Source organism: Geotrypetes seraphini, chromosome 6 (genome assembly GCF_902459505.1).
Source record: "Geotrypetes seraphini chromosome 6, aGeoSer1.1, whole genome shotgun sequence".
Taxonomy (NCBI): domain Eukaryota; kingdom Metazoa; phylum Chordata; class Amphibia; order Gymnophiona; family Dermophiidae; genus Geotrypetes; species Geotrypetes seraphini.
In genome coordinates this window covers 80,901,683-80,927,789 of record NC_047089.1, presented here as the reverse complement: position 1 = coordinate 80,927,789, position 26,107 = coordinate 80,901,683, and the positions used below count along the sequence as shown (strand labels likewise).

Below are 26,107 nucleotides of genomic sequence, written 5' to 3'. Positions count from 1 at the left end.
ATAAAAATTACAAATAATTTCACCCATTTAAAACAATAAAATACAACACACCAAATTACCACATATCACCAAATTTAACATGCGTACCATACCAATGGGTTGATGGTTTCCCAGGAAAAAACAGGGGAAACAAAACCACAAACACAAATATACAAAAATATAAAGAGTAGAATTGTCCAAGAAAGACTGGTGAATACGAACTTATACGAAAATGTCCTTTTATTCATCCAGTAATTTAAATGGTTTTATTCATCCAATAACACAATGACTCGACATGTACATGTTTCGGCCCAACCGGCCTGCCTCAGGATTCTACAAAAGTTATATCAGGACACAAACATATGGCTGACTTACACTAAAAATGAAAAGATGGAAAACCCCAAACCAAATATCACAGTGGAAGAACTGAAGGGAGAAATCTGGATATAGCTGATTTCTTTTTCTCCATTACTAACACAAGGCAAATTAAATTCAGGTACAGGAAGACTACTGTTAGACTCACTGGCAATCGTAAATCAATGCTTTCCATTCAGGGTTCGGTATTGGGGAATGCTTTATCTTTGTCACTACGGCAAATGACTATGCTTTGTCCATTTAGAAAAGGAGTAAAAACGGTGTTGTTTGAGCGTGCTTTTGGCAACAATGATGTTTTAGTATGAGTTGGTGCAATTTTTGCTTTAGTTTTTTGTTTGCACTTTCTCTGATAAGAACATAAGAACATAAGAAGTTGCCTCCACCGGGATCAGACCAGAGGTCCATCGCGCCCAGCGGTCCGCACCCACGGCGGCCCATCAGGTCCATGACCTGTCAAGTGTTCCCTGCCCTAGAAAACCTATCCTTACTTCTATCCGTATCCCTCAATCCCCTTTTCCTTGAGGAATTTATCCAAACCTTCTTTGAATCCCTGTAGTGTCTTCTGCCCCACCACAACCTCCGGGAGTGTGTTCCATGTGTCCACCACTCTTTGGGTGAAGAAGAACTTCCTGGCATTGGTTCTAAACCTGAAGCTATCCTGAATGTCTATACAGTACATAGATGTGGAAGGTTTTTTATGTGTTTACATGATTTTCTATTTTGCTGTGATTGAGTGTTTGTTTGTTTTATTGATTTTGTATGTTTTATTGTTCCTCACCTAGATTTGTAGATAGGCGGGTTATAAGTAATTTTAAATAAATAAATATGTCATCCCCAGAGTGCTTACAATTTAAGGAGTCCTTTTATTAAGCCATGTTGAGCACGTACAGAAGCTTGCAATTTATTACCTATATGTAACTGATAGTTCAGAGTTGCATTAAGGGGCTTTGTGGTAATTTAACAGCTACTGTGCAGTAAACTGTATGTTAAGTGCCTTTTGTATCAAGGGCAGTGGCATAGTAATGGGTGGGTGGTCCGCCCTGGGTGCCATTTTGGTGAGGGCACAGGCACCTGTCTTCCTCTCCGCAGCCCCACGCCTTCTCCACCCCCCACTGCCACACATGTTTGCTGCTTCCCTTTCCTCGTACCTCTGTAACGTTCCTGGCGTGATCAGCAACCCTCAACCTGCTCTTGCGCCAGCGTCTGCTCTTCCTCTGACATCACTTCCTGGACCCGTGCCTAGGAAGCGGCATCAGAGGAAGAGCCGAAGCTGGTGTGACAGCAAGTTGGGGGTTGCTGATTGCATCAGGACCGTTACAGAGTTATGGGGGAAGGGAACGGCATGCACTTGGGGAAGGAGCGTGTGGAGGTGGGAGGCAGAGAAGAGGATGGGGGAGGATCATCACTGCCCCGGGCACCTCTCAACCTTACTACGTCATTGGTCTGGGGGCATGGCATGAGTGAGAGTGAGCATGGCAAACATTAGGGACTTACCCCCTCTATTACAAAGGTACACTAAGCGTTTTAGCATGCACTAACTGATTTACCGCATGCTAAATATTAGTGTGTGCTAAACACTAACGTGCCCATTATAGTGTATGGACGCGTTAGCGTTTAGCACATGCTAATATATAGCGCACGCTAAATCGGCTACCGCACCTTAGTAAAAGGACCTGTTAATGTGCCACACTTACACCTTGCTAATTAATAAAGAGTTAACAAAGGCTATACCACCTCCTAAATCGGAGGCACTAAGGACCTGATTCAACATATGGTGCCTATAAAGGAGCACAAACCTTTTACAGAATCATGCTTAGCACCTGTGTATCACATAAATTTTAGGTCGTGCCCATTTAGGTCAGGTAAAACTAGGCCTAAAAGCCTGCACCCAAGTTGTGCATGCAGAGGGCTTATTCTATAACAAAAGTGCATAACATTTTGGAATGCCTATGATCTGCTCTTGGCCAGGCCCCATTTTCAAATCCACACACTGCAAATGACACATACTTTTTATAGAATCGTGTTTTCTGAGTTGTGTGCATAACTTCTAAATTAGTGTCAATTATGAGGTGTTAATTGGCAATTATCAGCACTCATTAGGCCTATTAATCAATTATGTTATCCACACCCACATCAACTACACGCACTGATGTGTGCACACAACATTAGGTGCCATATACAGAATTGGGGGGTAAGTGTTTTTGCGCTAACCAGGAGCAGGTACACACTAATGTGAACGTGAATGCAAAAACTCCATCTGAGGCAATGAAAGGTTAAATAACTTGGCAAACATCACAAGGTCTATTAGTGGGATTTGAATCCTTGCTTATTACTCTAACCTTATGAGGCTACCCCTCTACTCATACAACGGCTCCTCTACAAAGACAAGATTTATAGACAGGCATGTTTACGATTTCCTGTCTATACAGATTTGAATAGCTGGAAGAAACCTTGGGCTTGTCTTCCAGAAATGTCATTTCTGTTTCCCTGTCTTTAACAGCAATCAATATGCCAACACGAATACAATTTTGACCAGAGCCATATTTAGTATCTGGGTCACAGCCCTCAGACGTCAGCTTCAGGAACAAAAGACAATTTCAGGAGAACAAATGCATTAATATGTACATCGCGCATCTATTTTACATCTTCATTCTGCAGTGGCATTCAATTCACTCAAGCAGCTCATTGTATGTCATGCAATACATCATGAACACAAGTCAAAATAGAAGGTGCCATTTGCTATATAGCTTTCTGCTAACAGCACATTTAAAATGCTAGAGCATTTAGCCTGATTACAAGATATCTCAAAGGCTAACACAGATGTTAAAAGAAGCCCAAATCAAACTAAATACTGTAATACAACAGAAAAAAAAAGCAGTCTTGAGAGCACAGCTAATCATCAAGCTAGGGTCTTGCTAGCTTTAAATAAAAAAAGCTCTCTCCACCCTAAGAGACTTGGAGAGTTCTTGCTTCCGTTTCAATAAAAATACTATTTTTCAGGACACTGTGATTACCAAACTTTTCTCCTCCTAATCACGTATCTGCGTGTGAAGGTCAATTCTATAACTGAGCGTCTGCATTTATGCATTCCTTGTGTGTGTGAATTTACAGAATTCTAGCACTTGTGTAGGTAAGTGGACACTTACGTGAGCAAGCGCTAGCAGGGTATGCAAGTGGTATTGCGCATTAATGCAAAGGAACATACACAGGGGTGTAGCATAGGCAGGAAGTGGGTGGGGCTCCCACTTATATGCTGACATTTGTGTGCTTTCCTGCCCCATTTAGGCACCCGCAGTTATACCTGGTCTATGTCTGCTGTCAGTGCAAGTGCATAAATGTTAGGTGCACTAGATCAGTGGTTCCCAACCCTGTCCTGGAGGACCACCAGCCAGTCAGGTTTTTGGGATAGCCCTAATGAATATGCATGAGGGAGATTTGCATATAATGGAAGTGATAGACATGCCAAACTGCTCCATGCATATTCATTAGGGCTATCCTGAAAACCATGCATATTCTTGCATATTCATGCATATTCATTAGGGCTGTCCTGAAAACCTGACTGGCTGGTGGTCCTCCAGGACAGGGTTGGGAACCATTGCACTAGATACCAGATTACACTTGCAATCTATAATGAAATATGAGCTCCCATATGTATTTGAGCCATGCATCCTTGATCAACTAAATGGATACACCCAGTTATAGAATTTCCTTGAAGCCAAGCCACTAACTATAGCAAAAACTTGGTGTGCCTGCCAAATAGCGGCCTAAGCCTAAATGACTGAGAACAGGTGAAGCCCATTCTAAATATATATGTGCATTAATGCTTATCACTCTAGTCCAGGGGTCTCAAAGTCTCTCCTTGAGGGCCGCAATCCAGTCAGATTTTCAGGATTTCCCCAATGAATATGCATAAGATCTATGTGCATGCACTGCTTTCAATGCATATTCATTGGGGAAATCCTGAAAACCCGACTGGATTGCGGGCCCTCAAAGAGGGACTTTGAGATCTCTGCTCTAGTCAGCTAAGAGATTCTACTATATATGAAGCCCTTAGAATTAGTTGGCAAGAACCAATGTTAGAGGAACACATTTGTGGTTAGAGAGTCCAAACAAACCAAACTCTGGCGCCTCTAACCAAACTATTGGGTGGGCCATGAACCCACTCCATTATGCTGCCTATGGCAACAATTTATATAACTGCCAATATCCTAGTCATAAACACATGGGTATGAATAATAATAATAATAATTTTATTTTTCTATACCACCATAGTCAGGCGACTTCTAGGCGGTTAACATTGAAAGAAGGCTGGACAATCAGCGAATGATAATGAGCCTAAAATAGAAAAGTTACATAAACAAGTTACATACTAATTTGAGTTCCATGGGTAAAGAATACATGAAAATTGGAGCTTCCTGAGAGATTGAATAGTGTTTACGGGGGGTTTGTTTTAGTTTAAGGGTGGTCTGTTTTAGTTAATGAATTTGTCAAATAGGGCAGTTTTTATTGCTTTTTGGAATGCATTGTAAGTCAGTTTGGGTTCATTTATGCAGTTTCGCAACCAGACTTGTTGCCTATTCGCTTGGAACATGAAGTTTCTATCCAGGAAGGATTTGTATCTGCAGCCTGAGATCTTTGGGTAGGCAAAGATGTTTTTGTTTCTGGTTGTTCGTGTGAGGTTGTGCAGGATGAAGTGAGTTTGCAGGTAGGAAGGTGCTAGTCCACAGACTTGTTTGAAACAGATACATGCAAATTTGAATAGTATTCACGCTTCTATTGGTAGCCAGTGTAGTTTTTTGTAGTAGGGGCTGATGTGGTCTTTTTTTCTCAGTCCGAAGATTAAGCGAACAGCGGTGTTTTGTACTAATCTCAATTTTTTTACTGTTTTTTTGTGGGATACCCAGGTAGATGATGTTACCCAGGTAGTCAAGGAGGGATAGAATCAGTGATTGCACCAGCAACCTGAAGGATGTTGGGTCAAAGTATTTTTTTATGGTCCTTAGCTTCCACAGCGTGTAAAAACATTTTTTTCACCAGTAAGTTTGTGTGGTCAGCCATGGTTAGATGTGTATCTAGAGTGATACCCAGTATTTTTATGGTATTGGATATTGGGTATTCGTGGTTGTTGTTTATACATGAATGCATACATGTATAAATAATCGGTATCTGGCTAAGCACTTTTCTGTAAGTATGTGCTAATATTCAATGGTTCACACTTTGCAGGTGGGAGGTGCAAATTTACATGTGTAGATAAGAAAATATTATAATTTATGTGTATTCCTTAACAGTCTAGATCAGTGTCTCACAAACTGTGTGTAGCACAGTGGTGTGCCACGAAGAGATTTCAGGTGTGCCACGAGAGATTCCAGAATTTATTTTTTAATATTCCCTTCATAAGTATATACTAGAATCACGTACGCAAAGGTCAGTCAATATTATGAGCACCTAATACTAAATATCAAAAAACATGTTTCAATTGTAATCATGCACACTATCCAAGGAAACATGATATTGTATAGTAAAAAAGGGCAGATAAATCTCAATTCAAAATCATCCAATTATATTCATCACCACTCAACGTGAACACATGAGAATCAACTCAAAAACTCACAAAAAAATTTGTAAAAAAATATTAATAAAGCTCAATAAAATTCTAAGAGCTTTCCAAATTGAATTTTTGCCTACATCTCAATAAATGGGTAAACATTTCACTAAGGGGTCTTTTTACTAAAGCACGCTACCCATTTTAGCACATGCTAAATATTAGTGCACGCTAAACGCTAACGTGTCCATTATAGACTATGGACTTTACGGCTATGGACTGTACGCTAAAACAGCTAGCATGCCTTAGTAAAAGGACCCCCAAGTATCATAAACTCTACCAAGGTGGATATATAATAATACTTCTGATACTCAGATCATAGGATCTCTTATAACATATATGTTATTTCAGATCCCCATCCTGGGACTGTAGCTTTAATCATGTATACACCACCTTCCTTTCCTCAGAACATTATACAGGAATAAACAAGTTCTATACCAAATCTTTGTTGCTTCTAATTTTAATTATAACATCAGAACTAAATCTAATATTGGCAACACTTATCTGTGATGGTTACAACCAACTCTAGCGCTGGCAAAATTCAATCGACTCCTGACGCTCTCCCTCATGTGAACGTTTCAATCATAATAATCTTCTTCGGGGGAACCCTGCCAACATTGCTAAACTAAGAATTGACTCAACCTGTTCTGACAACAATCTGTAACTCAGCTGTAACAGGCTGAGTCAGTCTACCACCTTGGTAGAGTTTATGATACTTAGTGAGATGTTTACAAATTTATTGAGATGTAGACAAAAAAAATAATTTTTGGAAAGCTCTTAGAATTTTATTGAGCTTTATTAATATTTTTGGGAAGGCTTTGTGAGTTTTTTGAGTTGATTCTCATGTGTTCATGTTGAGTGGTGATGAGTATAATTGGATGATTTTGAATTGAGATTTATCTGCTATGTAATATTATGAGCATCTGCATGTATAAGAATACCACCACTCAGACAAGCATCATTCTTTGATATAATTGGTTCTTGAAAACCAACGACAAGTAATTTTATTTTTAATGCAGTACTTATCCTAACTTGAGCAACAAAGCAATCGAGGCTTTGTTACTGTTTGGCTCTTTTTATCTTTGAGAACTTAATAGAAATTAAATTGAAAAAAAAAAAAAGAACTGCAGATAGAGGATGATAAAATATGTGTTTGCTTGTCGACTAACGAGCCACATTTTGAATTAATTTGCACTCAATAACAAGCACATACATTGCATTGATTAGCAATTCTATTCTATCTACTTTAGTTTCACCATTGTTACAATTACCCATACCTAGCTTAAAGAACTTTAAATAAATTTTAACTCTCAAATTTAAATTTTGTTGATTTTGTAATTTTATAATTTTAATTATAATGTGCCGCAAAATACTTTTGCTTTGTTTAGTGATCCGGACCTAAAAATGTTTGAGAGACACTGGCCTAGATGCTAATATTTATACCATCAAGTTCAAGTTGCACCTAAAGTATAGATATATATTTTAACTGTTTTGCTAGTATTTCTTTATAGAATACGTTCCAAATTGTCACATTTCTCTATGCCTAAGAATTGGTGCCCCCTTTATAGAATACCTCCACATGATGCAAAGTTCACCAGGTCTGCAGGACCTATGACATTTTATTGCCACTTAGAATACTGTCAATCTTAGTAGAACAATGCATTAATATGCTTGTTGCAAGTTTCCAGGTCTCGCTGCGTCTTGTCAAGTAGAAACTGACATTTCAGCCACCATGCTGTGGTTTTCTTCAGGGTATGCTGTAAGGTCTGCAGTTTGTCTTTGTAAATAGTGAGTTCACTGACCTGATTGGGAACAGGACAGTCCACCATGGGGAGAACTTTAAACCCAGAGACTTTTCCATTCTATGGAAAAAGAAACCAACTGACTTTCAAATTTCACAACTTTCACAACAAAATTCAAATTTCTGACCAACTGGTCTAGATGCTAATATTTATACCATCCTGATTTTTGAGAATACGTTGTTTGAAAAATTATGAATATATGAGAAATTCACAGTCTATTTAAGTGTGGAGTGGTTTTTTTTTTTTTTTTTTTTCAGACCAGTGATTATACAGACTGCTTAGGATACAGTGTAGCCCCAGCAGTCTGTGTATGAGGTCTGTTTTACTCCATGTTTTTGTGCTTATGATTTTGTACTGTGTTTTGGGATGATTGTGCATCCTTGTAAGAACAAATTAACAGCACATCAGTTGTTGTTTGTTTTATGAAGACTCCTTTTTCTGGAGCCATATGGTGGCCGTAGTATACAACAGAATAAGATCAGGGGTACTCTTGAGATACTGTATAATTAAAATCCCGTTCTGCTGGATGTAATATTCTCCGAGGGTCTAGATATTCAAAATTTTTACAGAAGTAACACAAATCACATTATGCTGTCCAGTTTTTATGTCATGTTGCATACATTTTAGAAAAGAAATAAAGACCATACTCTTCAAGAAATCCCTGAAAAAAGAAATAACACCGCAAGTTTCAAACAGCACCTCTCACTAAAGCCAACTACCCCAAACAAATAACCATACTCGTATCTTACTCTCTTTGAAAATGACCAAATTTCTTTTTTTTTTTTTTTGTGGTAAATTCTTGTTGTAATACTTCCTTGATAATTCTTTTGTAATCCGTCTTGAACTGCAAGGTAATGGCGGAATAGAAATCCCTAATGTAATGTTTTGAGTAACAGGTATACTACAAAGTGATGGAGAATACTTGATAAAGTCTTCTGTCCATAAAGGAAAATGTTCTTTGAGGATGATGAAATACTCAGCAACATCAAGTTGCACTAAAAAAAAAAAAATCCTTCATTTTGCTACATTTATGACAAGAATCATGAATGCTTCTCAGCTTTAAAATTGCACAGGCGGGCTCTCTGCTAAACATGAATAAAGCAGATCCGACGCATTCAAAAACTGTCAACTTGGCTTTAGTCGCTCATTTGATTAGTAAATACTTGATCATGTGCAGGATAAAACAGATCGCTAAATGTTCAGTCATCATTATTACATATAGTAGATGCTTTAGGCTATTTTTCTCCCTGGGCTATGGACCCAGTTGCACGCACAGATAAGGTCACTGGACTCACTGATGGCCTTCCGAAAAGCAATGAACACCTTCCTCTTCTGCTAAATCTGCCATCAGCAGACAGACTACTTTCATTAAGCTTCCTTCTATGTGCTCCTGTTTGTAACCAGTGATGTCCTTAAATTTACTCTGTGAATGCCCTATTATAACCCGTTCTGAGCTTCCAGGAGGACAGGATATAAATTGAAATAAATAAATAAATGCTAGTGTGTCCCGATCTACCTAGAATGGACTTGCTAATTTGAATGGCTGAGAAAAGTGTGCATCATTTCGAATCCATCAGCAACAATGCACACAGTCCAATTCACCATATTCCATAAAATCCAATTTTTCTAGTGGATAAGAAGCACCATTAGCTGTTTTGAAAATATCTAGCTAGAATTACCTGCCCTAAATGTTCTATAAAGATGCAGATATACTACAGATCAAAGAAGCACTGCAATCTTTAAAGCAAAAAGTGCATTTCTAAAATCTTAGATGAATGTTATTGCTTAAATTCCTCAATTTACCGGAAGAGAGGCCTACGTTTTCCCTTGAAATAGTCACTGAGAATGCCTCAAAAGATTGCTTAGGACTGCTTGTGTCAAACCTCTGGATACAGAATGTGACAGGATTTGCAGGTGTGCAGGCCTTTGCCTACTGATACAAATTGAATCTGAAAATAGCAATTTACTCAGCAAATCAAACCAATCACTACACCACAGTTTTTTCTTTCAAGTCTCATTTCCCAACCAACTACTCTTAACCACCTTGCTACTTCTGATTTGCGGTGAAGATTTTCACAGTTTTCTTGCGATTCTTCATAGCTTTAAAGCCACTGCTGCAGTCAACCCCGCTTATAATACTGATTCCATATTACACACTAGCCTCAGTGTGTCGCCAGAAAGAAGGGTAATCATTTCACATATGTTCTGCAAAACAGATTAGTTTTTCAAAGGCAGGAATCATTTGTCAGTGAATGGACTGCTCATTAAGCACATCTTTGTATATGATTATGATTCTTGAGAGTTTCTATACCGCTACTAATGACTGGGGAGTCAATTCAGAGTGGTCTATATGAGCCTCTGCAAAGGTGCTATACTACATGAGCTTCTGAAAAGGTGATATGATACATTAGCTTCTGCACAGATGTTACCATAAGGAGCTGTGAAGTGTTACAATGCATAGACAGGGGAGATATGATTCAGACGTTCAAATACTTGAAGGGTATTAATGTAGAACATAATCTTTTCCAGAGAAAGGAAAATGGTAAAACCAGAGGACATAATTTGAGGTTGAGGGGTGGTAGATTCAGGGGCAATGTTAGGAAATTCTAATTTACGGAGAAGGTGGTGGATGCCTGGAATGCGCTCCCGAAAGAGGTGGTGGAGAGAAAAACTGTGACTGAGTTCAAAGAAGCGTGGGTTGAACACAGAGTATCTAGAATCAGAAAATAATATTAAAAATTTAACTAAGGCCAGTACTGGGCAGACTTGCACGGTCTGTGTCTGTATATGGCCATTTGGGGGAGGATGGGCTGGGGAAGGCTTCAATGACTGGGAGGGTGTAGATGGGTTGGAGTAGATTTTAACGGAGATTTCGGCAGTAGGAACCCAAGCACAGTACCGGGTAGAGCTTTGGATTCTTGCTCAGAAATAGCTAAGAAGAAAAAATTAAAAAAATTTAAATTGAAACAGGTTGGGCAGACTGGATGGACCATTCGGGTCTTTATCTGCCGTCATCTACTATGTTACTATAAGCTCTATACTGAAATACCCAGAGCTCTGTGGTAGTGTGACAAAGTTATTAATAATGGCGTGGTTATGCCAATAATTAATCATCCTACTTATATGCACATGTTTATACCAAATCAGTTGTCCTATGCATGTACACATATAATACTAAGTTTACTATTGCCGCTAAATACCCTATGCACATTTACATACCTCTTAAGGAGGTTGGTCGTTTCAACTAAATATAATCTATTTACAAGCATCCCTGAAAGATCTGGTTTCCTCTCTCTATCAAGTTTCAGTTGAAGTAGTATATACCGTACATTGATAAATATTAAGTGCACTTTTTGCTAAAGTGTACTAGAGGTTAGAAGGTAATTTCATAGCAGGCACCAACTAAAAAGTGCTATTTAAGATGCATATTTTAAGCCTATTTTATAAAGAAAAGTAGGCACTTACATTTCTTTATAAAATATTAGTTGGAATGGCTGAAAACAGGCCTTAATTTAAAGTATGATCACAAACTCTATCTCTGGAGAAGTGCATCTCAATGTAGTCCTTGAGGCACACCTAGCTCATCAGGTTTTCAGGATATCTACAAAGAATATGCATGAGATAGATTTGCATACCGAGGAGGCGGTGCATACAAATCTATCTCATGCATATTCATTGTGGATATCCTGAAAATCTGATGGAACCAGGTTTGGGTTAAGAAGCACTTTTCAAGATCAGGGGTTGGGAATGTGGGCCGCAATCCAGTCAAGTTTTCAGGATTTCCCCAATGAATATGTATGAGATCTATTTGCATACAATGGAAGTAGTGCATGCAAATAGATCTCGTGCATATTCATTGGAGAAATCCTGAAAACCCGACTGGATTGCGTCCTCTGCTCCCACCCCCTATTCTAGAGCAACATGTCTACTTTTACAATTATCAACCTTTCAGGAGGTAATTTATGCACATATCTTACTACATATGCACATAAATAACTAAAGTAACCTCCAGTTAGGTGCATACTTCGCTCATTAAAATATTACCTCTTAGTGCAGTAATCAGCATGTACTAAGAGTTAACACAGAGGCTTGACACTTAGCACATGTTATTTCCTGTAGTAACTGACAAATGGGGTGAGGATTGGGAAGGGAGAATACTTTGCGGTTAACGTGAGATATTTTACTGCATGCTAACTGTTAACACAACCGATAATGTGGAGTAGTTAATGCCATCTTAACACATGGTATTACATCCATTTGTATCATCTGCAATGTAATTAATGTTCAGCACATCTACTGTCTCTGTGTTAACTGCATGGGAAGAGGCTGGGTACCCCACTAACAGGTAAAACTGAAGCTTTGTATTTACTGCACATTAATTCTACACTTAACTCAATTAAACTAAGATTTCTACAAGAAGAAGAATTACAATGCAATAGTCCCTCCGTATCCACGGAATTGCTTTCTGTGGTTTCAGTTATCTGCGGTGTGCCACGGCCCCCCCAAAAAAAACATTGAATAGAAATGTCAAGAAGTTGCACCCATTTCAAACTACATGGTGAAATCTTCCTGCCCCATCACGCTCAGTACCTGACTCATCTCTCTTTATCCTCTGAACACACGCAGATCCACTTTACTCACATCTGATTAGCTTCTAGCGTTCTTGCTGTCCACATTTGTTGCCATGTTATTACTTAAAAATGGCTCCCAAGTGCAAAAGTAATGAAGCTGGCACTTCATCAAAGTGTAAGAGAAGCTGCGAAAGCTAAGATATTTTTTAAGAGATACACATACACACCCCTTTTACAAAGTTTTTGACACTGGCCGCAACAGTAACAGCTCCGACATTCATAGGAATTCTATGAGAGTTGGAGCAGTTAGCATCATGGCCAGCGCTAAAAAACGCACTACAGTTTTGTAAAAGAGGTGGACAGTAAATGTAAAAATGTATGTATGGAAATGAAAAATGACTTATAGGATTCACTATTATCCACAGTTTTGGGTATCTGCAGTAGGTCTTGGAACATTTAACCCACAGATGCAGAGGGAGTACTGTAATTCAGTTCCTGGAATCATTTTGGCCTAGTCAGCATCCACAGTTAGGACAGGATGGCACTGGACAAAGAGGATGAGTTATAGATTGACGGATAGCGTTAGCTAGGCTAAAATGTGAGGAATGATCAGGTGAGTAACATGAGCCGAGAAAGTGATGTCCCTATGATAACAACTGATAGTCAATAATTCTCCAAATCATGTTATAGCACTTATGAACAAAAATGCACACATACATAAAAAGATGGAAACATTCCCAAACATATCACAAGACAACACCATCAACGTGAGCGCCAAAGCATAATTGAATGTAAATTCTTTAACTTACAGATGAGACAGCTTCTGACCTTCCAACCTACAAGAAAGAAAATATAATAGTGATTAGTGATGGAGAGAGTGCATAAGAGAAGTTCTCCCCCCAGGAGAAAAAAATATATTTTATCTATCTATCTATCTATCTATATTCTGCTTGACACATTTCTGGTACTTATATATTCTTTATAGCATACTGCAATAAATATTTCTTTTTCTCTTAGCATTCAAACCACTTTAAGGAGAAGCATTTGACTTTTCTGTCAATAATTGTAAGCATGATTTATTACATGACAGCTGAAAAATGTGTCTACTGAAATTGAGTAGGCTACGTACAGGAGGAAAGTTTTCTCACTACAAACTGACCACATGTTGTTGAATATAATAAAATATGTTCCTCCTCTTCTTTTCTGCTCTCCTCTCCCTCTCAGGATTCTACCTACTACTACTTATCACTTATATAGTGCTGAAAGGCATACGCAGTGCTGTACATTTTGACATGTAGAGCCGGTCCCTGCTCAGAAGAGCTTACAATCTAACTTGGATAGACAGACATGACATATAGGTTTGGGGATGCAGAACCCAAGGAAAGAGGAATTAGGAGTCAAAAGCACTCTCGAAGCGGTGGGCCTTGAACACTGCCTGAGACGGAGTCTGTCAAAGAGATACGAGCAGCTTGTTCTAAGCATATGGTGCAGCAAGGCAGAAGGGACGGAGTGTGGAGCTGGCAGTTGAAAATAAGGGCACAACTAGGAGGGACTTACCAGCTGGGGGTGGGGAAGGGGAGAGAGAATATAGGGAGAGATAAGTGAAGAGATATAGTGAGGGGCAGCTGAGCGAGTGCAGTTGTAGGTCAGTAAGAGGAGTTTGAATTATATTCCCAGATCAACCAAACAGGCTAAACTGGGCTTGCCCCTGCTCCTCCACCCCCCCCCCCCCTTCTGTTCACTGCACATATTGATTTATAGTTTTGACTTTTTTTAGAGAAATGAATAAATGCATAATGTAATCCATAGGTTAGTTTTTTTTTTAATAGGAAAAGATGGGGAATGAAGGATTTCTGATAAAAGGTCATTGAAGAATGGAATAGGCTACCATCTGAGATTAAGAAAATACCATTGTATTTGGAATTTCGGAAGACACTAAAAATTTTCCCAGACTTTAAATTTTGAATTTATATGTTTTATTGATGTACCTTTATTATTTCATTGTATCGTTCCCTATCTTGAATGACAATTTGTTTACCAAGAAGAGGGTATATACAGTAAATAAATAGTGGGATAAAATCAGACTGGATCAGCCTGTTCAGTAAACCTGTCAGATCAGGAGTAAAATGAAAACATGAATTGAGAATGCTTGCAAAAGTACTCCCTCCCTCCATGCCTTTACTCCTGCTGGTGCTGCCTCTTCACTCAATACTCAGTGGATCTCCAATCAGCCTAAATCCTGCAGCTTTTCATTATCTTGAGATCTGCTTATTCCATGTTGTGAGCAAGCTGTAAGCTGGTGAGAGACAGGAAATGTACTGGGGTGAGCCTCAGCACTTTCACAAAATAATATGCCACCGAAACCTAATTGACACTGTTAACACATTTTCCTCTCTAATTTGTTTGCAGGAAGTCTAAGATAGCTCATTTCTATGTTTTGCCTTCTAATCAACCACGGAACAGCTTTGCCCTGACATGTTAAAGTGTCCGATAGTGAAATCCGTAGTCAATTTGTACTAAAAATGCACAGACCCATATGAATAATATACAAATATTCAGCTGGTTTTCAAAAGTACAGGCTGTTCAGAAATATATGAGGGTGGTTTGAAAAGTTTGGTAAAAAAGCAAGTTGAACAAATTTATAAATATTTTTATAGATTTTTTTTATTTAATACATTTCATTACTTACCAAAATAGATTGAAGCCAGATACAATGCAGCAAAACCAGTAGATACAATTCAATATAAACCAACCTCTCACAGCCTATCACAGAATTCCTCTCCTCTCCTAACTCAAATGTCCAGACAAGCAACACCCTCTAACCCTTTCATAAGAACATAAGAATAGCCTTACTGGGTCAGATCAATGGTCCATTAAGCCCAGTAACTCGTTCTCATGGTGGCCAATCCAGGTTACTAGTACCTGGCCAAATCCCAAGGAGTAGCAATATTCCATGCTACCGATCCAGGGCAAGCAGTGGCTTCACCCATGTCTTTCTCAGTAACAGACTATGGACTTTTCATCCAGGAACTTGCCCAAACCTTTCTTAAAACCAACTACGCTATCCTTCTCTAAACACAGTTCCACTGGATTGGAATCTTACCACCAATGGGTCAACAAACGCAAACGCACCAAAGCCACAATCTACAAAGCTGCTGGGACAATCTCAGAAATCTTCATGGGACATAGGAAACTAAATTTTCCTTCAAGTAGTCTGGAGCCTCCCTAGTGAGAACTTTCAAGTTTATACAGAGCAGAATGAACTGAACTCTGCAATAACAGGTAACAGGTGCAGCTTTGTCAGCAGCAACATCACATGATCACTATAACCAACCTCTCAGCCATATTTCAAATCAACTGCAAACATTGCATCTGCTTCATTTTAAACATTCAATAATGTCCAAGGGTGCTGAAGAAACTTAGGGAAGTTCTGGTAGCTCCGCTGACTAACCTTTTCAAAGAGTCTCTAGAGTCGGGAGTGGTACTGGAGGACTGGACAAGGGTGGATGTGGTCCCTCTCCACAAAAGTGGAACTAAGGAAGAAGTAGGTAATTACAGGCTGGTAAGTCTGACTTCTGTGATAAGCAAATTAAAGGAAACACTTTTATGTTCAAATCTTTTTTATTGTGAATGTGAAAAGTACAAAGATGAAAAAAATACAACAAGAACAAAAAAGTCAACATCCAACAATACACAGGTTTCAGAAACAACCAAAGTAGCAAACCCATCCCCCAGCCGACACCCCCACATCCCAGCCACCAACCCCCATCCCTCCCAGAGTACCTCTCCAGAAAATATACAAAAGACAACCAAAAGGTCATCCAGAATCCAAAGGCTTGTACCATTGTGGCCCTTGGGCTAATGCAGGTGGGAACCCCCCTCCCCCCACCAAAAAAAGGGAAGAGGCAGGCAGTGACTGACCATGGGAGCAAGCGCATGGAACACTAGCAAAGCTAGGTAAGAGGATTTAAAAGGAGGCTATGACCTCTAGGAGGTAAGGAATCCAGATAGGCTCCCCAAATCAGCAGGAATCTGCGCCGCCGGCAAGGGCAACCAACCGCCTCTCAGGCGGCTAAATTATGCACCAAGTCCAATAGGAGGGAGGCTCAGAAACAGTCCATGATTGCAAAATGCATTTACGAGCAAGAAGACACACCTTACAACCAGTGTTCCCTCTAAGCGGGCGGGTGTTGTGAGCAAACTTTTTTCACTGTGAGCTAAAAATATCGGGCGCCAGCAAGTTATGAGCCAAATAAATATGTTGCTTTCTACCACAGAACTTCCTTACGTTTGTATGGAATCTATCCCCTTTCAACTTTAGAGAGTGCCCTCTCGTTCTCCCTGCCTTAGCTACTAAGTCTATTCCCTTCAGTACCTTGAATGTTTCTATCATGTCCCCTCTCAATCTCCTCTGCTCAAGGGAGAAGAGGCCCAGTTTCTCTAATCTTTCGCTGTACGGCAACTCCTCCAGCCCCTTAACCATTTTAGTTGCTCTTCTCTGGATCCTTTCGAGTAGTACCGTGTCCTTCTTAAAGTACCAGTGCTGGACGCAGTACTCCAGGTGAGGGCGTACCATGGCCCGGTACAGCAGCATGATAACCTTCTCTGTCTCTTCAGTCCAGCATCTGCCCCTTCCATTCACTGTCTGTCTTTCCCTGCCATCTCTCCTCCTGCCCCCCCCCCCCACCCCCCAATTTGGTCTAGCATCCATCATCTTCCTTCTGTTCCCCTCATGGTCTGGCATCTCTATCCTTCCCTCCCCCCTGTGGTTTTTAGCATATCTCTCTTCTCATTTCCTCCACTCAGATCTGATCATTCTCTGCTCTCTCTTCCCTTTTCTTCTCTGGTCTTCCTTCTCTATTTTCTGCCTCCATCTAAATTAAATTCTTTCTTACTATTTAGTCCCGTTTCCCTCTTTTCACTGTGTCTACACACAGCTTGTCACCCCTTTCCCTCACCCCTCCATTATCTTACTATTTTCTTCCCCCTTTATTTATCTCCTCCTTCCATCCAGTATGTGTTCTTTCCCCACTTCCATTCAGCATCTGCTCTCCCTTCTCAACTGACATCCATCTGCCTTCTGCTCTCTCTCCCTTCTTCTCACTTCCATCATCTGTCCCCTTCTCTCTCTCTCTCATCTCCTCCATTCCATCATCTGCCCCTTCTCTCTCTCTCTCCCCCCCCCCCCCAACTTCCATCATCTGCCCCCCTTCCCCTCACCTTTGTGGGTCACTTTCTTTCCCCTGAGGGTGGCTCATGTCACAGGGGAAGCTTTGGCCGAGCAGAACCGCTTGATTGACAGTGGAACTTACTTGATTGATGTCGATGCTGGGGCCCGTTGCCGTTTGAAGGAAAAAAAAAAGGTGGAAAAAAGGAACCTGTAAAGGCGAGAGGAAGGGAAACCTCCAGGACAGCTGCTTTTTGCCCTCCTTCAGCGGCCCAAGAGTTCAGACCAGCAGCGGCAGCTCTGTATGCTTTTAACTTCGGCACAGAGCTGCCCCTAATCAATAGTTTAGCGCGGTTTCATGAGGCAGCCTCGGGGCCTTTGATAGCCGGCCCGCTTCGATGATGCGATGTGGGCCGGCCTAGCAAAGGCCCCGAGGCTGCCTTATGAAACCGCGCTAAACTATTGATTAGGGGCAGCTCTGTGCCGAAGTTAAAAGCATACACAGCTGCCGCTGCTGGTCTGGAGGTGCGGAGACAAGGCAGGAGGCAAACGCGGTGGAAGGCAGGAGTCCCGGCGAAGGCAGGAGTCCCGGCACAGCGACTGCAACAGGAAGTTGCAAGTCAGCTGACGCCGGCCTTTCGTTGCGGCGGGGACCGAATCCTTCGTGGACCGGCAAGATTTTGTTTGCGGACCGGCGGTTGAAGAACTGTGCTCTACACTGTGTGCGCTGCGACGAGAAACTTGTGCGCTGCGAGGTAATATTTTGTGCGCGTGCGCACGTCAACGCAGCTTAGCGGGAACACTGCTTACAACACCTAATGGAAACACTTTTAAAACAGAGAATAGTGAAGGTTCTGAAATCCTGTGGATTACAGGACTGGAGGCAACATGGATTACTTAGAGGTAGGTTTGGTCAGACAAATCTGATCAATTTCTTTAACTGGGTGACCAGAGAATTGAATAGAGGATGTGCGCTAGATGTGGTGTATTTAGATTTTAGCAAAGCCTTTGACAGTGTTCTACACAAACATCTAATAAATATACTTAGTGCCTTCGGGATGGGTCCCAAAGTGAAGGGCTGGGTCAAGAACTGGTTGAGTGGAAGGCGACAGAGGGGAGTGATCAATGGAGATCGTTTTGAGAAAAGGGATGTTACCAATGGTGTGCCTCAAAGTTCTGTTCTTGAGCCTGTTCTTTTTAAAACATTTTTATAAATGATATTGCTGAAGGGTTGTCAGGTAATATTGACCTCTTTCCAGATGATACCAAAATCTGTAATAGAGTAGACACACAGGATGGTGTGAATAATATGAATAAAGACCTGGCAAAGCTTGAAGAATGGTCTGAAATTTGGCAGCTAAAATTTAATACTAAGAAATGCAAGGTCATGAATTTGGGTTGCAAAAACCTGAGAGAACAGTACAGTTTAGGGGGTGAAGAGCATATTTGCATGACAGAAGAGAAGGACTTGGGTGTGATTGTATGTGATGATCTTAAGGTGACCAAACAGGTTGAAAAGGTGATGGTGAAAGCTAGAAGGCTGCTAGGTTGCATAGGGAAAGGTATGGCCAGTAGATAAAAGGAGGTATTGATGTCCCTGTACAAGACTTTGGTGAGACCTAATTTAGAATATTGTGTACAATTCTGGAGGCCGCACGTTCAAAAAGATATAAAAAGGATGGAGTTGGTCCAGAGGAAGGCTTCTAAAATGGTATGTGGTCTTCATCATAAGGCATATGGGGACAGACTTAAACAGCTCAATCTGTATACTTTGGAGGAAAGGTGGGAGAGGGGAGATATGATAGAGACGTTTAAATATCTACCTAATGTAAATGCGCATGAGTCGAGTCTCTTTCATTTGAAAGGAAATTTTGCAATGAGAGGGCATAGGATGAAGTTAAGAGGTGATAGGTTCCGGAGTAATCTAAGGAAATACTTTTTTACAGAAAGGTTGGTAGATGCATGGAACAGTCTCCCAGAAGAGGTGGTGGAGACAGAGATTGTGTCTGAATTCAAAAGGACCAGGGATAGGCATGTGGGATTTCTCAGTGAGAGAAAGAAAAGGATGGTTACTGTGGATGGGCATTCTGGATAGGCCAGTTGGCCATTTTCTGCCATCATGTTTATATGTTTCTATTACATAGGGTTACAACCTCTCCAACCCATGCCGGCACTATGGTGTAAAAAAAATAAACAAAAAAGACATTTCCTCTCTCTGTTAGGTCCTAGCTCACGCTCGCTATCTAACACCAGCTATGGGAGGATACACATTTTAAATCTGACATATTGTAATCACACAATATAAAATAAAATTTCCTGTCTGGTTACTTTATTATTCAAATCATGTTGGTTCCAGGCTCTGTTTATTGTTTGTTAACTCGCTTGCCAGGGTCTCCTGCCCATTTGATGTTTTCTTCTTTCTCCATGATCACCATAAGAACATAACATGAGTACCCTTACTGAGTCAGACCAATGGTCCATCAATCTCAGTTGCCCGTTCTCTCGGTGGCCAATCCAGGTCACTAGTACCTGGTCAAAACCCAAAGCGTAGCAACATTCTATGCTACCGATCCAGGGTAATCAGAGGCTTCCCCCATGTCTTAATAACAGACTATGGACTTTTCCTCCAGGAATCTGTCCAAACCTTTCTTAAAAAGCAGCTACACTATCTGCTTTTACCACAACCTCTGGCAATGCATTCCAAAGCTTAACTATTCTCTGAGTGAAAAAATGTTTCCTCATGTTGGTTTTAAAAGTATTTCCCTGCAGTTTAATTGAGTGTCCCCTAGTCTTTGTAATTTTTGACCGAGTGAAAAATCAATCCACTTATACCCATTCTACTCCACTCAGGATTTTGTAGACTTCAATCTTATCTCCCCTCAGCTGTCTCTCTTCAAATTGAAAAGCCCTAACCTTTTTAGTCTTTCCTCATACAAGAGAAGTTCCATCCCCTTTATCGTCTTGGTCCCTCTTCTTTGAACCTTTTCTAGTGCTGCTATATTTTTCTTGAGATAAGGAGACCAGAATTGAATGCAATACTCCAGGTGAGGTTGCACCATGGAGCGATACAGAGGCATTATAATATCTTTAGTCTTGTTAACGATCCCTTTTTTAATAATTCCTAGCAACTTGTTTGCTTTTTTGACTATCTTCCATCTCTGTATCTTCCCTTCCATTGCCATATCCAAAATTTCTGTTTCTTTCCCACTGTCTACCATCTCTCTCTCTGTTTTCCTGCATTGTGCCCTGTGTCAAACCTCTCTATTTCTCTCTATGCAGCATCTCTCCCTTCTTCCCCTTCATTATCATATGCAACATTTATTTCTTTCTCCCCATGCACCATCTTTCTCTGCCCACAACCCTATGTCCAACATTTATCCTTCTTTCTTCTCCATGCATGTCTCCCTCTCACCCCTTTCTACCTCTTTGTTGCATCTCCCTTCCTCTTCTCTAGCCCATGTTAATTGGTTTTTCCTCTCTCCCCCATTTGCAGCAGCTTTCCATCCCTCCTTCCAATCCCCTTCTATAGCATTTTCCCATCCTTCCCTCCCATCCCCATGTGTAACACCTCTGGACCCGAATGAACCCCCCAACCATGAGATTTGACATTCCTTCGGAACTCCATCAGCAGAAGAAGCACCAAACAGGCTATCTGTGGCCTGCTCCACAAGGGCTTCTCTTTGACTCATCATCAGTGAGACAGCAGAGGGCCTGGCCACAAGAAGCCTGTTCACCATCACCACTGCTTCTCCTTTAGAAGGCAGATCAGGAGGTTTGTGAGTTCTCTTTTTGGCGGCAGCCTTAACTCACTGTTCTGCTGGCATTGGGCCTTCCTTTCTGCTGGTCCCACCTACTTCCTGCTGGACCCAGCAGAGAGGATGGCCTGATGCCAGCAGAGCAGTGAAGTTCCAAGACCATGACGCCAACCCTGGGAGCATCCCTCATGGTTTGCATCTGGGGCGGACCCCCACCCCCCTCCCTTTGTACAATACTGGTTTGGGGGAAGCAACAGGATCTGTTAGAGAGAGGAAGAGAAGCTAATTTGAGAGTGTGTCAGGGTTGAATTCCAATCAGTTTGAATGCGTAGGAGAGTTTTAGTGGGAGGTTACTTTTTGATGTTATCCATACCATTAAGGGTATCTACTCTATTGTAGAGTTTAGTATCATTTGCAGAGGTAAATCTTACCAGACAGCCCTTCAGCAATGTTGCTTGCAAAAATGTTAAAAAGAACAGGCTCAAGAATCAAATCTTGATGCACACCACTGGTAACATCCCTTTCCTCAGAACAATCTCCACTGATACTACCTTGTTTTGATTTCTGCTTAACCAGTTCCTGACCCAGTCCGTCACTTTAGGGCCCATACCAAGGACACTCAGTTTATTTATTAGAGTCTTGTAAGGAACATTGTCAAATGCATTGCTAAAATCTAAATACAAACAACACAATAAAAGAGAAAAAAAACTTAGTTTTGGTAGAGTCACTAATGCACAAAAAAAAGGGCGTTTCACTTGCCCTTTTTTTGCACATTAATATCTAAATATCTAGCACTCTCTTTCTATCCAATTCTCTGGTCACACAGTCAAAGAAATTGATCAGCTTTGTCTGACAAGACCTACCTCTAGCGAATCCATGCTGCCTCGTCTTCTGTAATCCACTGGATTCCAGAAACATCACTATTCTCTGTGTTTTGTTTTTTTGGGTTTTTTTTATATCATTTTTATTAAAGAGTCAACAAGAGAAACAAGCAATGTACAATGAGGAAATATACAAACAGAGGCATCAATGAAAAAGAACACAATAGCCATCAACAAGAATACATAGTATACCAGTAAGGCACAGGACTGTCCAAGAGCAAGAACAGCCCGCTTCCCTCATTGGCTTCATAACTTTTTCAATGTGTGAAGCCCATCCCCAAGAATCCCCTACGCCGGGGGTCGGCAACCTGCGGCTCCAGAGCCGCATGCGGCTCTTTTCCACCTTTGCTGCGGCTCCGGTAGTGTGTCACGCAGGCATGCAGTTACAAGTCCGGCGTCGCGGCGGGAAATAGCCATGCTGAGCAGTGAGCTCAGCACATACACAGATGAAAGCCTTGCTTGCTGATTGGTCCGGCGGCCCCGCCCCGCCGTGCCGCCGGACCAATCAGCAAGCAAGGCTTTCATCTGTGTAGTGCTGAGCTCACTGCTCAGCATGGCTATTTCCCGCCGCGACGCCTGAAAAAGAAATCATCCTGGCCGGGGTCGGTGTCATGCTCCGGAGATCTACAGCCTTCCTATCTCCCTCTCCCTTCTACCTGCTTCCGGCCACATCCCCTGCTCCGCGGCTCTCTTCGGCAACTCAGCAGCAGCTTCTGACGTCGGGGCCTACCCTCTGCGAGTCCCGCTTGTTTCAACTTCCTTTTTTCACAAAGGCGGGACTCGTAGAGGGAAGGCCTCGATGTCAGCAGCTTGTCTTGATCACCGCTGCTGACGAGTTGCTGAAGAGAGCCGCGGAGCAGGGGGGTGTTGCCAGGTGCAGGTAGAAGGGAGAGGGCCAGATGCAGGACTCGTGGGTGAGGGAGGAGAAGAGAGAGAGAAAGAGAGAGGGGAGGAAACAAAATGAAATATTTCATACTGGGCTGGGCCGGAGTGGAGGGAGGGTGGAAAGATTCTGGCTACAGGGTGCAGTAACAAAGGAAAAGGGGGGAAAGCTGAAAATGGAGATAGTGACACAAAGAAGAGAAAGAGTAAGCAGGACCTACTGAATAAGGATAGAGATACAGAGGGGACATGAAGAGGAGGTGAAATAGAGACATAGAAGTAATGCTGAAAAAATGGGGGGGGGGGAGATAAAGACATTGAAAGGGCAAATGGTGAACATGGGGTAAAGACAAGGACAGAGACAAATGAAGATTCTGAAAAAATGATGAGATAGGGATATAGGTGAGATGGACACAAAGAAGGGTGATGCTGGAAAATAGGTGGAATGGTAATTCTGACAGACACAGAAGGGAAATGCTGGATCAAGGAGAGATGGGGCTCAGGCTGGATGGAATGAGGAGAAATGCCTTGTTGGCCCGGAACTTCCTCTCCTACGTCAGAATTGACGTCAGGGAGCGGAATGCTGGTCAGCGCAACACTTCTGCAGGGAAAGCTTGGGACGGTGGTGGCTTGGGGGCTGTTCCCCGATTGCGGTGGCAGCAAACCGAGTGGCTTGGGGGACGGCACGGAGACAGAAAGAAGGGGGAACAGGGAGACAAAGAAAAAGTTGGGGGAGAGAATGAGGTCTGGAGGAGAGGAAACATACAGGAGGCTGGAAGAAAGGAAGAAAGATTGGATGCACAGTCAGAAGAAGAAAGTGCAACCAGAGACTCATGAAATCACCAAATAGCAAAGGTAGGAAAAATGATTTTATTTTCAATTTAGTGATCCTGTATATAGCATTAAGATAAGAAACAATATATGCAGTGTTAGATTTGTTTTATAATGGTTTTGCGGCTCCAAGTTTTTTTTTTCTTTTCGAAAACGGGTCCAAGTGGCTCTTTATGTCTTAAAGGTTGCAGACCCCTGCCCTACGCGACTTACTGGCCTTACTGGCCTACTTCTTCCTTACTTCCACTTTTTTGGAGAGGGTCCTCATCTACCTTTCTCCAGACCTCTGGTACCACTTCCAACTCTAGAGAAGCACTGAAAAGTCAGCCAGCGGAGCCACCATAACTTCCTTAAATTCTCTCAGTACCCTTGGATATATACCATCTGGCCCCATCGCTTTGTCCACCTTTAGTTTAGCTAGCTCATCATGAACACAATCTCTGAAAATTGATCAGAACCTACCACACCAGTTCTATTTGTGTTTGTCTTCCACAGACCCACTCTCAGTGCTTCAGCTGTGAACATAGAACAGAAATATTTTTTAAGCAATTCAGCTTTATCTTTATCAGCTTCTATGTATTTCTCCCCTTCACCTTTGAGTTTCAGAATGCCATGTTTGCACTTCTTCCAATCACTAAAGTATCTAAAAAGTAGAACTGATAAAAATCTGCCAAACCATTGGAATAAGAATCAGATTGAATGGAAGGAGGTTTGATCTTGTGAGTGGTCATTTCAGTGAGGATCAGATGGGAGTAATATTGAGAGGTCCAGATTTGGAGGGGGTATCAGGTGTTCTTGCTCTCAAGGCCATGGCCATGCTACTAGACTGCCAGATCTGCTGTTGTATTTAGCTCCCCAATAAATAAATAAATGAGCAAGTTAGCTCATGGTACAGACCTTCATGCTTGCTGTTACAGCTGACTTTGCCTTTGACCCACCCATATTTGACCTGAAGAAGAAGGTTCTACCTTCAAAAGCCTTTAAAAAAAATTGCTTTAGTCCAATACAAGAGGTATCATTTTATTTTTCTTTACTTTAACATAGACTTACATGGCAACCACACTGGATATACTAGGTCTATCAGTTAAGTTCATGAACTTGACACCGTGCGCTTACCTTAGCAGCACCGTACAAACAGTTCGGTAAGATTTCATAACCTTTGTATATGAGTGACTCACAGCTGTGTTCATGACAATGTGTGGTGGTGTCTTGCTGAGTGGCGTTTATTATTGTTGTTGCGTGTTTTTGTGTGCCGTCACGAGAATGCCGGAGCTTGAATTAGAGCAACGAACAAACATTACATTTCTTGTTAAACTTGGCAAGAGTGGAAGTGAAATCAGGGACATGTTAGTCCAAGTTTATGGGGATAATGCCATGAAGAAAATGGCAGTGTACAAATGGATTAAACATTTTTTTATTTTTTTTTTGAGGGAGAGAAGGTGTCACTGATGAAGAGAGGTCAGGGCGGCCAGTAAGGAGCAGAACTGGCGAAAACATTGCAAAAAATTTGTTGAATTGTGCTGACTGTGATAAACATAATAGACCATGTAAACATCGATAGAGAAACAGTTAGGATAATCTTAACTGAAAATCTTGGCATGTGAAAGGTGTGTGCAAAAATGGTCCCTCATAGTTCTTGCATCACGGCAACGTACCAGCTCACATGGCACTGACTGTGAGGGAGGTTTTAGCCAGTAAATAAATAACTGTATTAGAATACCCTCTCCACTCACCTGATCTGGCCCCCAATGACTTTTTCTTTACCCATAGATAAAGAAATTATTGAAAGGAAGACATTTTGATGACATTCAGGACATCAAGGGTAATACGACGACAGCTCTGATGGGCATTCCAGAAAAAAGAGTTCCAAAATTGCTTTGAATAGCTTCCCAAGGGGAGTATTTTTAAAGGTGACCATGGTGATATTCGGCAATGAGGTATGTAGCATTTTTTCTAGAATGAGTTCATGAACTTCATTGTCAGACCTCGTATTTACGTACAAACTTTATAACTGTGCAAACTCAGCACAGAACTATTGAAAAGTTCTGTATGAATAATGCAATGTTCTAGTCTCCCTGGTGCTCAGAACAGCTCGGCAAGATAGGGATATGATATATCTTGCCAATTTCAACTCTGTGAAAAGTTGGAGCCAAGATGCCTGTATGAATAAGTGGATCAATGATCCATGAACTTTTAAATGTATGCATGGATTTTGAATTTACAGTAATCAAGCCAACTACCGTAAGTACTGATTCTTTTTGC

General features: G+C 41.3%; 1 protein-coding gene across 1 annotated transcript in view; it reads right to left on the bottom strand.

Moving 5' to 3' along the window:
- Positions 1-26,107, bottom strand: part of PCDH9 (protocadherin 9) — a 2,276,722-nt gene that overhangs the window by 1,574,857 nt on the left and 675,758 nt on the right. Inside the window, exon 3 of the mRNA XM_033948328.1 lies at positions 13,139-13,165. Coding sequence (XP_033804219.1) covers positions 13,139-13,165 — 27 coding nt within the window. The remainder of the gene's footprint in view (positions 1-13,138; positions 13,166-26,107) is intronic.